Source organism: Spea bombifrons, chromosome 5 (assembly GCF_027358695.1).
Source record: "Spea bombifrons isolate aSpeBom1 chromosome 5, aSpeBom1.2.pri, whole genome shotgun sequence".
Taxonomy (NCBI): Eukaryota; Metazoa; Chordata; class Amphibia; order Anura; family Pelobatidae; genus Spea; species Spea bombifrons.
In genome coordinates, this window is record NC_071091.1 from 31,352,947 (window position 1) to 31,367,434 (window position 14,488).

The 14,488-nt window shown below is 37.1% G+C and overlaps 1 protein-coding gene across 1 annotated transcript; it reads right to left on the reverse strand.

Annotated features, from left to right (window-relative positions):
• Window positions 1-566: 566 nt before the first annotated feature.
• EPDR1 (ependymin related 1) lies at window positions 567-13,045 on the reverse strand. Its single transcript, XM_053468026.1, has 3 exons — window positions 12,754-13,045; window positions 2,101-2,309; window positions 567-1,017 (listed from the first exon to the last, which is right to left on the reverse strand). The coding sequence occupies exons 1-3, from the start codon at window positions 13,005-13,007 to the stop codon at window positions 827-829; spliced, it is 654 nt and encodes a 217-aa protein (XP_053324001.1). The 5' UTR covers window positions 13,008-13,045; the 3' UTR covers window positions 567-826.
• Window positions 13,046-14,488: the final 1,443 nt, after the last annotated feature.

Genomic DNA, 14,488 nt, shown 5'->3' on the forward strand with positions numbered 1-14,488 from the left:
CACTGATGAACATGCTTACCCTGAACACTGCTGAAAACTAATGTATTCCTATTTCTATAGTGGCCTAATATAAAGATACCATGGTGTATCACACTTGCTTTTTAAATGTTGATATTGAGTTACAGTGATTTGTGTATTGTTTAATTAAACATTTTTAAATATCGTTTTATATTGTTTTGCTACTTGACTTAACTACTTCCATGTTGTACTATGATTACATTGTTTTTATTCTATAATGGTACAACACAAACGTTATTAGCAAATCTGCTATGGATGTCACACAGCATGTATTCCTCAGATGGTGGTAAGTAGTTATTTCACACGATTTCCATTTACACTCATATTTGATTGTCTATTTTTATTTAAAGACGGATAGATAAAAGAGAGGGAGGGATAGATAGATAGATAGATAGATAGATAGATGTACATTGCGGACCTTAATTAAATACTCTGAACAGTATGTACAGAGTAGATAATTAATGTATGCCGGTGGTAAACAGACATCAGAACAAATATCTGCAAACATCAGCAAATATTCATGCATGCAGTTGAGCAGTTAGCAATAGTTTTAGTTTTTTTTGGATTTGTGCCCTTGCAGATTAGTTACTTACTTGAGAGTATAATTTTAACACATGATCTTCATATTCAGCAAAAGTCTATTTTTTAAATGGGACAATAACTCAATACCATGGCAGGTCTCAAAGTTGTGGAGAGCTCCAAAAGGTAAGCAACTCATTAATTTGGACATTATTTATCATTGAAAATCTGATATTTATAATAAGCTTTTTAATATGTATATATATTTGCAGGAAGGCAGTTGTCGGATTTAACAGTCATCCCCCAGGGATATGGGATGTGCCATATGGCAGATGTCTGGTGGATTGAACACAGAGGGATCCTTTATACCTAACTGTATATCGAAGAAACGTGTAGACGCTGTCATGGAGCCATTCTTTGTGTAGATTTCTTGCACTGGGTAGCAATCCTTGTCTGTATAAATTCCAACCCATGTTTCAGCTGTAACAAGGAAAATAATGTGTAGATGTTGTGAGCTATAGCCTATTGATGATGAAGATGAAAGAAGCAAATTATGACCAAAGATATTTATATCAACAATTTCTCCATCTAAATGAAGGTCTCCTGTAACCTTTATTATTCCTTTACACACACAAGCATATACATATCTGTATATGATTTTTCCTGTAATTATTACTGTTTTTTTACCATAAAAAGCTCTCAATATTTTAATTTATAATTATAGTATCCTTCTGAGTAGTTGTATTTTCATCATACACTTAAGTCATGTGGGCTTGATTTAAGGGTTTTTGAATGATGCTTAGTAAAGTATGGATGGACCGATAGAGATTTTGATAGTGGTAGGAAAAGCTTGTCTGCAATGTTATTTATTCATTTAATGACCCATCTTGTTACGTAAAAGTGTTGCCTAAATTTCCAAACTTTTTAATAGATGGACAATACAACCAACTTCCCAACTTTTATTAATTTATACTTTGTACCAAAGGAAATAGAATCTAAAAAAACATATTAAGTATTATAGAGAGGATCTTCATGAACTTTTTTCTATCTGCCCGTTATTCTGAATAACATATGGACCTCCTCACAATGAAGACCCCATGGGATCCATACTGCCTGCCTTTCAGTATATGAGATTTCACAGCAGCCGTAACTGTAACATTAAGGTATACCCATGGGTCAACAGCCTTTAGAAGTACATGAACAGACTCTGTTTACGGTAGCAACTTGTAAATCACAACTCGTAACTAAGGAACGTTCTGTTCCCAAAGCTAAGATCACCAACATATGCGCTTTTTTCATCCGAGTTCCACTTTTGGTAATGACAGAGGTTTTTTTTTTAAAGTTTTCATTTATCAGGAAAATACCAGGATTGTTGTAGCCTTGTTTCTTGTATACTGTATATTACTTATGACTTATTACTTATGACATTTCTTGCGGATTATTGTAGTTGGGCTTCTTTTTTCTAGGGATAATTGCATATGTATCACTTTAAGGAATTATTGGTGAGTTTAAATAGATTTATGGATTTAAATTAAGCTAACAATGATAATAGTGGATACTTACATTTTCTGGCTGGTTTTCGGTCAGACCATTCCTGAACTGTGATTTGGTCACCAGGGCCACCAATGTAAAAGTGATCTTCAAACGTTGAGTTTTCAGGTATATCATAAGGATCCCATGGTTCGGTCAAAGTCTTTTTTGAGCAGGATTGTGTAACATGCTCAATCTTAAACATCACAGCCTCTTTGTACAGGTAGATGTATTCGTATACCCTAGGGTAACACATTTACACATTTAATTACTGTTAAATCTGAAAACCTTTCAAATCACCCATATTGACCTATCTCCCCCCATATTTGCTTCACCGAACGTGCTTACCTGGGGATACTTAAAATAAAAACTATGTGTATACCGATGCACAAATTCTCAGCCAAATCTGTGGATAAAGGAGTTGAAGGCCCGGACGTAACAATATAAAGAGAGAGACACAGAAACTGATACCCCATGAAACCTTTTATTCATTCACTAATAGTCTAATTGGCTAAAGTGGACCACAAAATTATCATTTTCACTTTAAATGTTCATCAAAATAACCCTATCCCAAACTAATTACCTTTACTACCTAAACCCTATGGATCTTTCAGGAAATTCATTTTCAGAATTCAGAATTATTATTTTTTTTTTTTTTAAAAAGCACTCACCAGTTCATTTTCCAAAATACATATATTAATAAATGATCATTTTTAAGGCTCATAGATGTTGTTAATGTTCTTTATAATAATCAGTTGTTCAGCTTGTGTGCACGCAGGGTTAACCAAGTTTAGAAGGTAGTTTGCTGTTACATGACAAAACCATTTTGCTATCCATGTTTGGCTTTAATTTGAAAGTTAAGGAATGGAGTACAGAAATAGTTTCCCTATGCGTTTCTATTAATTGCATTATTTCCCTTTTTTGGAAAGGTTAAACTGATTTATAGGAATTGGAATAAATTAGCTTTTGCAAAAAATTCAATATAATCGTATTTCTAAGCAAGCATTTAACGGTTTGGTATTATTACATGAATTTAGGCATCTGGGTTTTGTCCATTTATCCAAACTATTTCAGCAGGGCACAGAGGGAATTGTATAGCGCTCTACCAAGGTTCATGTGACACGTCAGCACCCGATGTAAAAAAATGCAGATGGGAAAAAGAACAGAAGGATGAACTTGTCGGTGAAATATTTATTTTGCCCTAAATGTACCAAAAGTCACAAAAGTGTTTTTGTTGAATACATTTCATATGGATGTAATATTTCAATACACATATATAAGGTCTTAGGGACAAACTTTTAATCATGAACAAGCTGACGGCGAGATGTGTTCCTTAATATACATTAACTGCAAAGGTGTTATATAAATACATTATTGCTATAGATATCCGAATTCATAAATGCACAGGCATTCAGTTTGAATGTCTTATACAGGCGCATGAAGTACATTTTATACTATTATATATCAAGTAATGTTAAGGATGCAGTTCCAGCTACTCGGTTGAATTTCACTTTTTTGTAAATCCTGCATTGAAAACATAATTCCTGGTATGGTCAATGTGTAAATCCTTTCAAAAAGTAATGCTTTAATGAAGTAAAATGTTGTTCTATTCATAGATTTTGCTGTAAACACTTAGTTGTTATGTGACACAACAGGCACTGATGTTGTTGTTGCAATAGGTACTAAAACAGCTTCTGGTTTGTTTTTTTTTACGCCATTGAACTTTCAAAGGAAATAAGAAATGACAAGATACAGTGGGGCAAAAAAGTATTTAGTCAGCCACCAATTGTGCAAGTTCTCCCACTTACAAAGATGAGAGAGGCCTGTAATTTTCACCATAGGTACACTTCAACTATGAGAGACAGAATGAGACAACAAAGTCCATAAATCACAGTGTCTGATTTTTAAAGAATTTATTTGCAAATTATGGTGGAAAATAAGTATTTGGTCAATAACAAAAGTTCATATCAATGCTTTGTTATATACCCTTTGTTGGCAATGACAAAAAAAAATACCAAAAAGTTCTACCTTGGTTTCATCTGACCATATGACATTCGCCCAATCCTCTTCTGGATCATCCACATGCTCTCTAGCAAACTTCAGACGGGCCCGGACATGTACTGGGGGACACGCCTGGCACTGCATGATTTGAGTCCCTGGTGCCGTAGTGTGTTACTGATGGTAGCCTTTGTTACTTTGGTCCCAGCTCTCTGCAGGTCATTCACTAGGCCCCCCCGTGTTGGTTCTGGGATTTTTGCTCACCGTTCTTGTGATCATTTTGACACCACGGGGTGAGATCCTGCGTGGAGCCCCAGATCGAGGGAGATTATCAGTGGTCCTGTATGTCTTCCATTTTCGAATAATTGCTCCCACAGCTGATTCCTTCACACCAAGCTGCTTACCTATTGCAGAGTCAGTTTTCCCAGCCTGGTGCAGGTCTACAATTTTGTTTCTGGTGTCCTTCGACAGCTCTTTGGTCTTGGCCATAGTGGGGTTTGGAGTGTAACTGTTTGAGGTTGTGGACAGGTATCTTTTATACTGATAACAAGTTCAAACAGGTGCCATTAATACAGGTAACGAGTGGAGGACAGAGGAGACTCTTAAAGAAGATGTTACAGGTCTGTGAGAGCCAGATATCTTGCTTGTTTGTAGGTGACCAAATGTGATTTCCTGTATTCTTTCCCCCCATTCTGTCTCTCATAGTTGAAGTGTACCTATGGTGAAAATTACAGGCCTCTCTCATCTTTTTAAGTGGGAGAACTTGCACAATTGGTGGCTGACTAAATACTTTTTTGCCCCACTGTATGCTTTCTTTGCTTAACATACTAGAGAGTACTGTTATTGATTTGTTGGCTGCGTCCAAAAAGCAGATTTGGTCCCCCACTAGTTAAACGAGGATCTGCAGTGAAGACTAGTGATATGTCTGCAGATGAAAGTCATCATCAGCAAATAAGTAAGGCCAGAATTCTGCAAACTATACTTTTAAGATAAGTATGATTTGCTTAATTGTTTTCTTAAAGTAAAGTCTAATAGGTTTTATTTTATTCAACAGTCTGAGCGCTACATGTTTTTTGTGTGTTATGTTTTGCTTAATATTCTTTGCGACATTTTGAAAATAATACAATGTATCTAGTCACACCAGTTTGTACTATGTCATATTTGTTATCTTTTGCAGCCTACCTTCAGTATAAGCCCAGGGCACCAGGCTAAGGGACTGAAGTTATGGAGACAAGGGTACCCTAGAGGTTACTGTTTCCTAAACGGAAACTGATTATTCTTCTCATTGGGATGATAATGCATCTTTGAAGTATGCTGCCCTAAACTAATAGCTATTTTTAAATTACCTTTGGGAATGTGCTTCTAATGTTTACCCCAAATGGTCATTTAGGATTTAGGCAGCATTGCTGAAAGCTAAAAGTGACGAGTAGGAGCTAATCTATGATTATGTGGCAGGATGCTGTTCCACCCATCAGAAATTGGCTTTGGGTCCTGTTTTAAAAATTTCCCACCCCAAGCTCTATGGTATTTAGGTGAGCACCACTGATGACTTCTCGTGAGGCTAATCAAATTCAGGAAGCCCTGTTAGAGCTCTGTCATTTTCAAAGACAGAAAATATGAAAATGCTCTAGTTTTGTTGTGCCAGAGCAATCACTTCTCATCATGTTTTATATTAAATTATGTGAATATTTCAAGATTAATATATCAGGATATGATTTTGTTCTGTGGTTTCAGGAACATAATAGCAGGTCTTCTTCTTAGTTCTTAGGAAGTAGAGGATATAGGCCAATTTTCCTTGATATATCAACCACATTAATTTAGGAAGAGTGTCCTTTTATTGAACTGGGTGATTTTCTAAATCTTTGTAATTTTTTTCCATGGTGCACTTATTTATTTATTTTTAGCAACCTCACTTCATCCTCCCAAACCCTTTTAAGAAATTATCCTAGGAATCCAGACAGTCTGGTCTCTGCCTGATCTTGGAGGGGATACCCACTTGACATCCTCTTCATTCCCACACTAAAGATACTTTATATAATTCCTTTTTACTTGTTTTTATTTGAGTATTGGACATGGACACTGTTTTGGTCAAAGGATTCCTGGCAAAATAAATAATCATCCTTGCAAGAATAAAATGTTAAGCACATTCAGGAATGAAGAAAACTGAACATTTGGTGTTTGGCCCTGGTACCCGGATAACTTGGCCAACTTGTTTGGTTTTTGTTGTATATATTTACATGTTTTGTGTTTTGGGGGCATTCTCTTTGTTAACTCGCCTATGTTTATTGTTTCAGGTTTTGGTGTGCCAATGACTTTAATCTATAAGGTGGCCTTTTCAAATCCAGTATAAATATTTATATATTTAAAGGAAATCCTTCACTCTTAACAGCTTAACAAATGGTGGCAAAACTAGCTTATCTAATGAATGTCCTGTCTTCAAATCATATCCTTTTCCTCGTTCTCCCATTCCAAAGGTTGCTAAAGTGGAACTAAACAATAGGGAAGAAATAACTTAATGTGGATTCTGAGAAAAGGAAGATGGCTGCTACCATGAGATCCATACATGGTAAGTTTCTAATACATACAGTATCTCAAAAAAGGGAGTACACCCCTCACATTTTTGTAAATATTTTATATATCTTTTCATGTGACAACAATGAAGAAATGACACTCTGCTACAATGTAAAGTAGTGAGTGTACAGCCTGTATAACAGTGTAAATGTACTGTCCCCTCAAAATAACTCAACACATAGACATTAATGTCTAACACATTGGCAACAAATGTGAGTACACCCCTAAGTGGAAATGCTCAAAGTGTCAATATTTTGTGTGGCCAACATTATTTTCCAGCACTGCCTTAACCCTCTTGTGCATGGAGTTCACCAGGTTGCCACTGGAGTCCTCCTTCACTCCTCCATGACAACATCACGGAGCTGGTGGATGTTAGAGACTTTGCGCTCCCCCCTTCCATTTGAGGATGCCCCACAGATGCTCAATAGGGTTTAGGTCTGGAGACATGCTTGGCCAGTCCATCACCTTTACCCTCAGCTTCTTTAGCAACACAGTGGTCGTCTTGGAGGTGTGTTTAGGGTCCTTATCATGTTGGAATACTGCTCTGCGGCCCGGTCTCCGAAGGGAGGGGATCAGGCTCTGCTTCAGTATGTCACAGTACATGTTGGCATTCATGGTTCCCTCAATGAACTGTAGCTCCTCAGTGCTGGCAGCACTTATGCAGGCCCAGACCATGACGATCCCAACACCATGCTTGACTGTAGGCAAGACACAGTTGTCTTTGAATTCCTCACCTGGTTGCTGCCACACACGCTTGACACCATCTGAACCAAATACGTTTATCTTAGTCTCATTGGACCACAGGACATGGTTCCAGTAATCCATGTCCTTAGTCTGCTTGTCTTCAGCAAACTGTTAGCGGGCTTTCTTGTGCATCATCTTTAGAAGAGGCTTCCTTCTGGGACGACAGCCATGCAGACCACTTTGATGCAGTGTGCGGCGTATAGTCTGAGCACTGAAAGGCTGACCCCTTCAACCTCTGCAGCAATGCTGGCAGTCAACAGTCATACGTCTATTTCCCCAAAGACAACCTCTGGATATGACGCTAAGCACGTGCACTCAACTTCTTTGGTCGACCATGGCGAGGCCTGCTCTGAGTGGAACCTGTCCTGTGAAACCACTGTATAGTCTTGCCCACCGTGCTGAAGCTCAGTTTCAGGGTCTTGGCAAACTTCTGATAGCATAGGCCATCTTTATGTAGAGCAACAATTCTTTTTTTCAGATCCTCAGAGAGTTCTTTGCCATGAGGTGCCATGTTGAACTTCCAGTGACCAGTGTGAGAGCAATAGCACCAAATTTAACACACCTGCTCCCCATTCTTTTTTTTTTTTCCTCCTTTTTTTTTATTGTTCTTTTTAACAAAAAAATCCACGTCACTTATACATATCAACATATTACAATAACATCACATAGAGACAAGACAAAAAGGAAAATATATAAACATACCGTTCTATAGTCAATATACAAACATGTTGGAAATCGCCATACACAGGAAAATCCAGAAAAACAAAAATTCAAGATTCCAGGGGCTATCTATTACTCTTACTCACAGAAAAGAACGCTCAAGGGCAAAATTTATTCTAATATATCCTTAGAAAACACCAAAGACCATTTATTCAATGCCTGAGAAGCTATTAATTCTTGTTTACCTTCCAAAAGACCCTTTTCCATCTGTAATTGAAAGTTTATTTGAAATTTCAGTTTTTCCCAGTATGGAACTTCTTGATTTTTCCAATTACGAGCCAAAAGAATTTTGGCTGCCATTAAAATATGAAAAGCTAAGTATTTTTGTATATTATTTTCATTCTTCCATAGTAAATGGAGAATAAAGCTCTCCATTGAAAAATGTATTCCAGTGATCTCTAACAGATCAAAAACTGAACTAACCATAAGCCAAAATTTATCAAGTTTATAACAGCTCCACCATATATGGACATAAGATCCCTTCCCCTGATTACATCTCCAGCATAAATTAGAGACCCGAGGAAACATCTTATTCAACCTTTCTGGGACTAAATGCCATCTATTCATTATTTTATATTGTAGTTCGATCAAGCTTAAACAGTGTATATTTTTTCTTAACTGGGAGAATGGTCTACACCACTCCTCCCAGTCAATTTGTTGTCCTATATCATTTTGCCATTTTACATATGCTCTTGGTTTTTCTCGAGTATCCTCTTCCTCACATAACTTACTTTGGATCACTTTTCTTATGCTTATTTCCTGTTCCATCAAAGATATTATCCTACCATTGGTCTCGTTGTATAATCTCTTCTGGGACTCTATATAATTCTTGATACGTAAGTAAGTAAAACTATCTTGCCAAGGTAGATTAAATTCTTCTATTAGCTCCTCAAAAGGTCTAACCTTATTTTTTCGAACCAGCTGGTTGTATTTCTTTAGACCCTTTGCATACCAATTGGTTATATCCAGATCCCTAATATTCATCTGGAGAAACTGTAAGGAAGCAGTTGGTAACATAACGCAGCCTAACTTTTTTGATTTTCTATAGCCTTTCCAAAATTTCAACAAATTTGATAATATTAAATTAGTTTCAGCATTTTGTATTTGGGAGTTAGACGACAATAAAAAACTTAAGTCTTTCGTTTTTAATATTAAAGACTCTGTTTTATACCATGCCTCATCTTTAGTTGTATCTATTAGCCATTTTGAACAGTGATAGATCATTGCTGCATCATGATATTTTTTAATGTCCGGAAAAGCTATTCCACCCTGAGCTATATTTTTCTTCAATGACTTCATAGATATTCTCGGGGGTTTGTCCCCCCATATAAATTTGGTAAAAACCCTTTGTATCTCTTTTAGCCATAACTTAGAAAACGAGAGAGGAACCGATCTAAACAAATATAGCCATTTAGGAAGGATATAAGATTTAAGAGTATTTAGCCTTCCCCACCAAGAGATCTCTAAATTTGCCCAAGACCTTAAGGTAGCTGAGGTATAAGCTAATAGGGATTTAAAATTGGTTTCTAATAGTTTATTAGGGTTTACTGTTATTTTTATCCCTAAATATATTATTTCTTTAGTTACCCACTCAAATGTATAATCATTTCTTAGGGTCTGGATAATAGGGTCTGGTAAATTTCCCAAAATTGCACTCGTTTTTGATATATTCAATTTATAATTTGAGATATTGCTATACGTTTTTATTTCTTTTAGTAAATATTCAACTGACCTAACTGGGTCCTGAACCGTAATCACAATGTCATCGGCATATAGCATTATTTTCCCTTCCTTACCCTCATTTAAACAGCCTCTAATAAAGGGATGATCTCTTATATTTTGAGCAAGTGGCTCCAAAGAAAGAATATATAGAAGGGGAGATAATGGGCACCCTTGCCTAGTTCCGTTCTTGATCGAGAACCATTGGGATGATATTCCCTGACTAATAATTCTAGCAGTAGGGGAGACATACAGAGCCATTATCTTGTCTAGTATATCACCAATAAATCCATATTCTTCCAATGATGCTTTCATAAATTTCCAGTTAACCCTATCAAAAGCTTTCTCAGCGTCTAAAAACATAGTCATCATGTATTCACCACTCTTTTGATTAATATCCTGAATATGGATCAATCGTCTTATATTACTACTAGAAAATCTTCCATCAACAAAACCCACCTGGTCTTTATGTACTAGAAAGGGAATTATATTTTTTAATCTAGCTGCTAACACTGATGCAAATATTTTTGTGTCCGTATTAGTCAGGGAAATTGGTCTATAATTGGAGATCTTTTCCGGATCCTTATCCTGTTTTAGAATGGGAACTATATTTGCTTGCATCATTTCCCGTGGAAAGTAAGTCTGATTTCCTATTGAATTATAGATCCTACTTAGCCTCTGGGCCAGTTTCTCCTTTAATATTTTAAAAAACAAATTCGTAAATCCATCTGGGCCAGGGGCTACATTCTTCTTCAGTTTATCAATTATCTGTCTCACCTCTTCTGGATTAATTGGACAATTTAATTCTTCTAACTGTTCCTTAGAGAGTTTAGGCATATTTGATTTCTTTAAATAATTATATATAGTGGTACTTTCTGTCTGATCTGGGATATTATATAAAGCTTGATAGAATTTTCTAAAAACCACCCCTATATCCTGTGGTTTATAAAAAGACTTACCCTCATCTATTATTTTATAAATACGTTGAGAGGCTACTTTTTTCTTTAGTTTTGCTGTAAGAAATCTATCTGTTTTATTATTCTTATAATACCACTGTTGGTTTAATTTTTTAAGATTTTCCTTTATTTTAGACATATGGTGAGCATTAATTAAATTTGTAATATTTGTAAGCTTCTCTGTAGTTTCTCTTAAAGGGGATTGTTTATTTTCTTTTGAGAGACGATTAAACTCTAAATAAAGCTCTGCAAATTTAACACACCTGCTCCCCATTCTATCACGAGACCTTGTAACACTAACAAATCACATGACACCGGGGAGAGAAAATGGCTAATTGGGCCAAATTTGGACATTTCCACTTAGGGGTGTACTCACTTTTGTTGCCAAGGTTTAGACATTAATGGCTGTGTGTTGAGTTATTTTGAAGGGACGGCAAATTTACACTGTTACACAGGCTGTATACTCACTACTTTACATTGTAGCAGAGAGTCATTTCTTCAGTGTTGTCACATCAATGGCATCAATGGGTCTTGGTTAGAGCCCGAAAAGTCAGTGTAATTCGTGAATAACGATTGGATTTTTTCCCTCTCTTGGAAGTCCCGTGAGTGTATTTAATTTCTTGGATTTTAATATGTATATGTGCAGTAGGACAGATGGCCACACATTTGACTCTAGGATACTTTGGTATACGTAGTTTATGGTCGACTCAATGATTGCATTGTTCCCAGGTCCAGTGGCTGCAAAACAAGCCCAATCGTGGCGCTGTGCATTATGGCCAAACACCTCAACTCTGATCTTGTCTGTCCAAAGGACATTGTACCAAAAGTCTTATATAGTGTGTTCAGATGCGACTTTGCAAACTTAAGTCATGCTGCTATGTTCTTTTTTATAGAGACGAGGGTTTTCTCCAAACAAACCATGCTTGTTCAGTCTTTTTCTAATTGTACTATCCTGAACTGTAACATATAACACGCTAACTGAGGCCCGCAGAGTCTGAGATGTAACTCTTGGGTTTTCTCTCTGCAGATGGGCTTTGGCCAGGGCCTATCTTTATCTTAAAGAAATTATGCTTGTGGCTCCCATCCTCTTGTAAACATCCCTAATTATCTTATTTAACATGAATGATAGAGTAAGTAATTATGTATAACCTAACCAAATTTATGTTCACAAAAAAAGAATACTTTACAGTTACATACTCCCCAACATTTCAAATATCCAAATGGGACACCACTGTTGAGTCATGATTAAAGATGGATATGGGCGTGGTTAGGGCCAGGGCTGGGGCCGGGGCCGGGGAGCAGCACCTGGCAGTTTTTATAACTCCTTGTTATACATTGAAAGCGAACCTCCAAGCCTGGCACACAACTGCAGTGCACACAATGTGAAAGCTGTGATTGACATTTGTGCTTCAAAAGCGGGACGGTTGTGCAGTGCCCAAAAAATCAGCGCTATGCAGTTATAGAAGCTTGATGAAGAATCTGCGCCACTCTTGTATGTCTTTCTCCAATCTCTAAGTGGCCCCTTAAACCATTGAAGGCCCAAAACAGCTGCCTTTCATGCTTTTATTAATTAAACAAACTATACCGACCCTTAGATCTCCAAGGCTCACACCAGTAAAACGTCTTCTGAAGTCTGGTAATCCTGCCAAACACTAAACTTGTGAATTTTGTCTTGTTTAAGTGAATTGGTAAACACAGTACAACAATCATTTAGTTATTAAGCACCTGATACATGCAAAACAAGAAGGGTTAAAGAAATGAGAACTCATAGTACGGTCATATATCGGTCAGGAGAATTCACAGGGTGATTATGCCCAGAACAAATGGCAGTCATCATTTTAACTGGTTTGTTGCTTAGTTCCTAAGGGAATAGTGATCAGTTCCATGACACAGCATAGGGTTATCAAATAAATCTAAAATGTATTGGTAGAAAATGCACAACTCAGCTTTCATGAGCTAAATGTCTAATCAAACCTACCTCTTGCAGGGTACCAAGCTCCTTCTTTCATCCAAGGTCCGGATACGTTGCAGTTTGGAATCATAAGTGATTAAAGCTCTAGTGCTTATGCCTGTATTATGATCATATACTACAATCCTGCCTTCCCACTGCAGAGGTGCCTGGCATGGGGTCACCGGCACAAAACCCCCTCTTACATTTACAGTGCTCAGGATAAGCAGAAGGCCTTGGATTATGATGCTGCATAAACCTTGCAGATATACGGTCTCCATCATCACCTCTTACATTCAGCAGTCTTTCCCTACCCCCTCCTTCTCTCTGTGTGTGACTATATGCACAGAAGCAGGGAGGAGCTCACGGTGAATGCAGGGATTAGAGAAGAGATTGCAATAGTGCATTCATTGAATCAGCATCAGTATGCACAATAAGTAGCAAAATGATTTCAACAGTATAATTTAAACAAGCTTCTTATAATGCAGAACACAACATGTCGCCCACGGGCCAAATGAAGTCCACGGGACATAGAATTGCCACTTGCATGAGATCTACAGTGGTAACTATTGTACTAGTGAACTACCAACCAAATTGCCCTCCCAAGAGAGAGACAGAGGCATGCTCTGGGAGTAGGGATAAAGAGCTAAATCCTGACCTGGACTCACCTATTTATCACCCTAATTTCCAGGAGGAGGCAGGGTTTAGTGGCAATGTTCCCTCTATTTTTTCTTAGGTGGTGTGCAGAGAAAATGTCTCTTGTGCAAACATTTTCCCAGAGCCAAAATTTTGTGCGCACAATATGCTTCTGCAAATGTTAAATTTAAATTGTTATTCTATATTTTTGGTATAGCATGCTCATGGTTAATATTAATACAACTACATTATAGTGTGATAATATAGTATTAGTTACACAACAGTATTACTTACTGTAATTTTTTTTAAAGGTAAAATTCTCACTGCATATGTAAATTATTAATTGGGAAAAACTGTTGTGCGCAGGGGCGCACCTGGAGTATTTGGCACCTGGGGTGGATCCTGTATGTGGCCCCCCCACACACACACACTTTTAAACTGCATGACATCTATCATTAGTCAAACATTGAGAGGGGTACAGCATAACACCTATGACTATATACTGAGACAAACATTCACGGTGGTGCAGCATAACTGTTATCATTATATACTGAGGCAAACATTGGTGGTGGTACAGCATAACTGCTATCATTATATACTGAGGCAAACATTGACTGTGGCACAGCATAACTATCATTATATACTGAGGCAAACATTGACGGTGGTACAGCATAACTGCTATCATTATATACTGAGGCAAACATTGGGTGTGGTACAGCAGAACTATCATTATATACTGAGGCAAACATTGACGGGGTTACAGCTTAACACCTATCACTGTATACAGAGGCACATACATTGAGCCAGCCATTGACAATAATGTAGCATAACCCCTATCACTATAGACTAAGCCAAACATTGATGTGGTGTAGGCCTACCACTTCAGTGTCAGACCTAGAATATATTAGGGATGCACTGAAATGAAAATTCTGGACCGCAACCAAAAATATAGCATTCACTGGACCAAAACCGAAAATGACACCCCACAAAAAAACACTTTTATTAAAAGTAAGTAACACACCAAAATTAGAGAAAAAAATCAATAACAATATATATATATATATATATAATTGTTAACAGCAATCACACTCCTATCATGCCCAGGTTCTAGCATGTTCTGGTTGCCTGG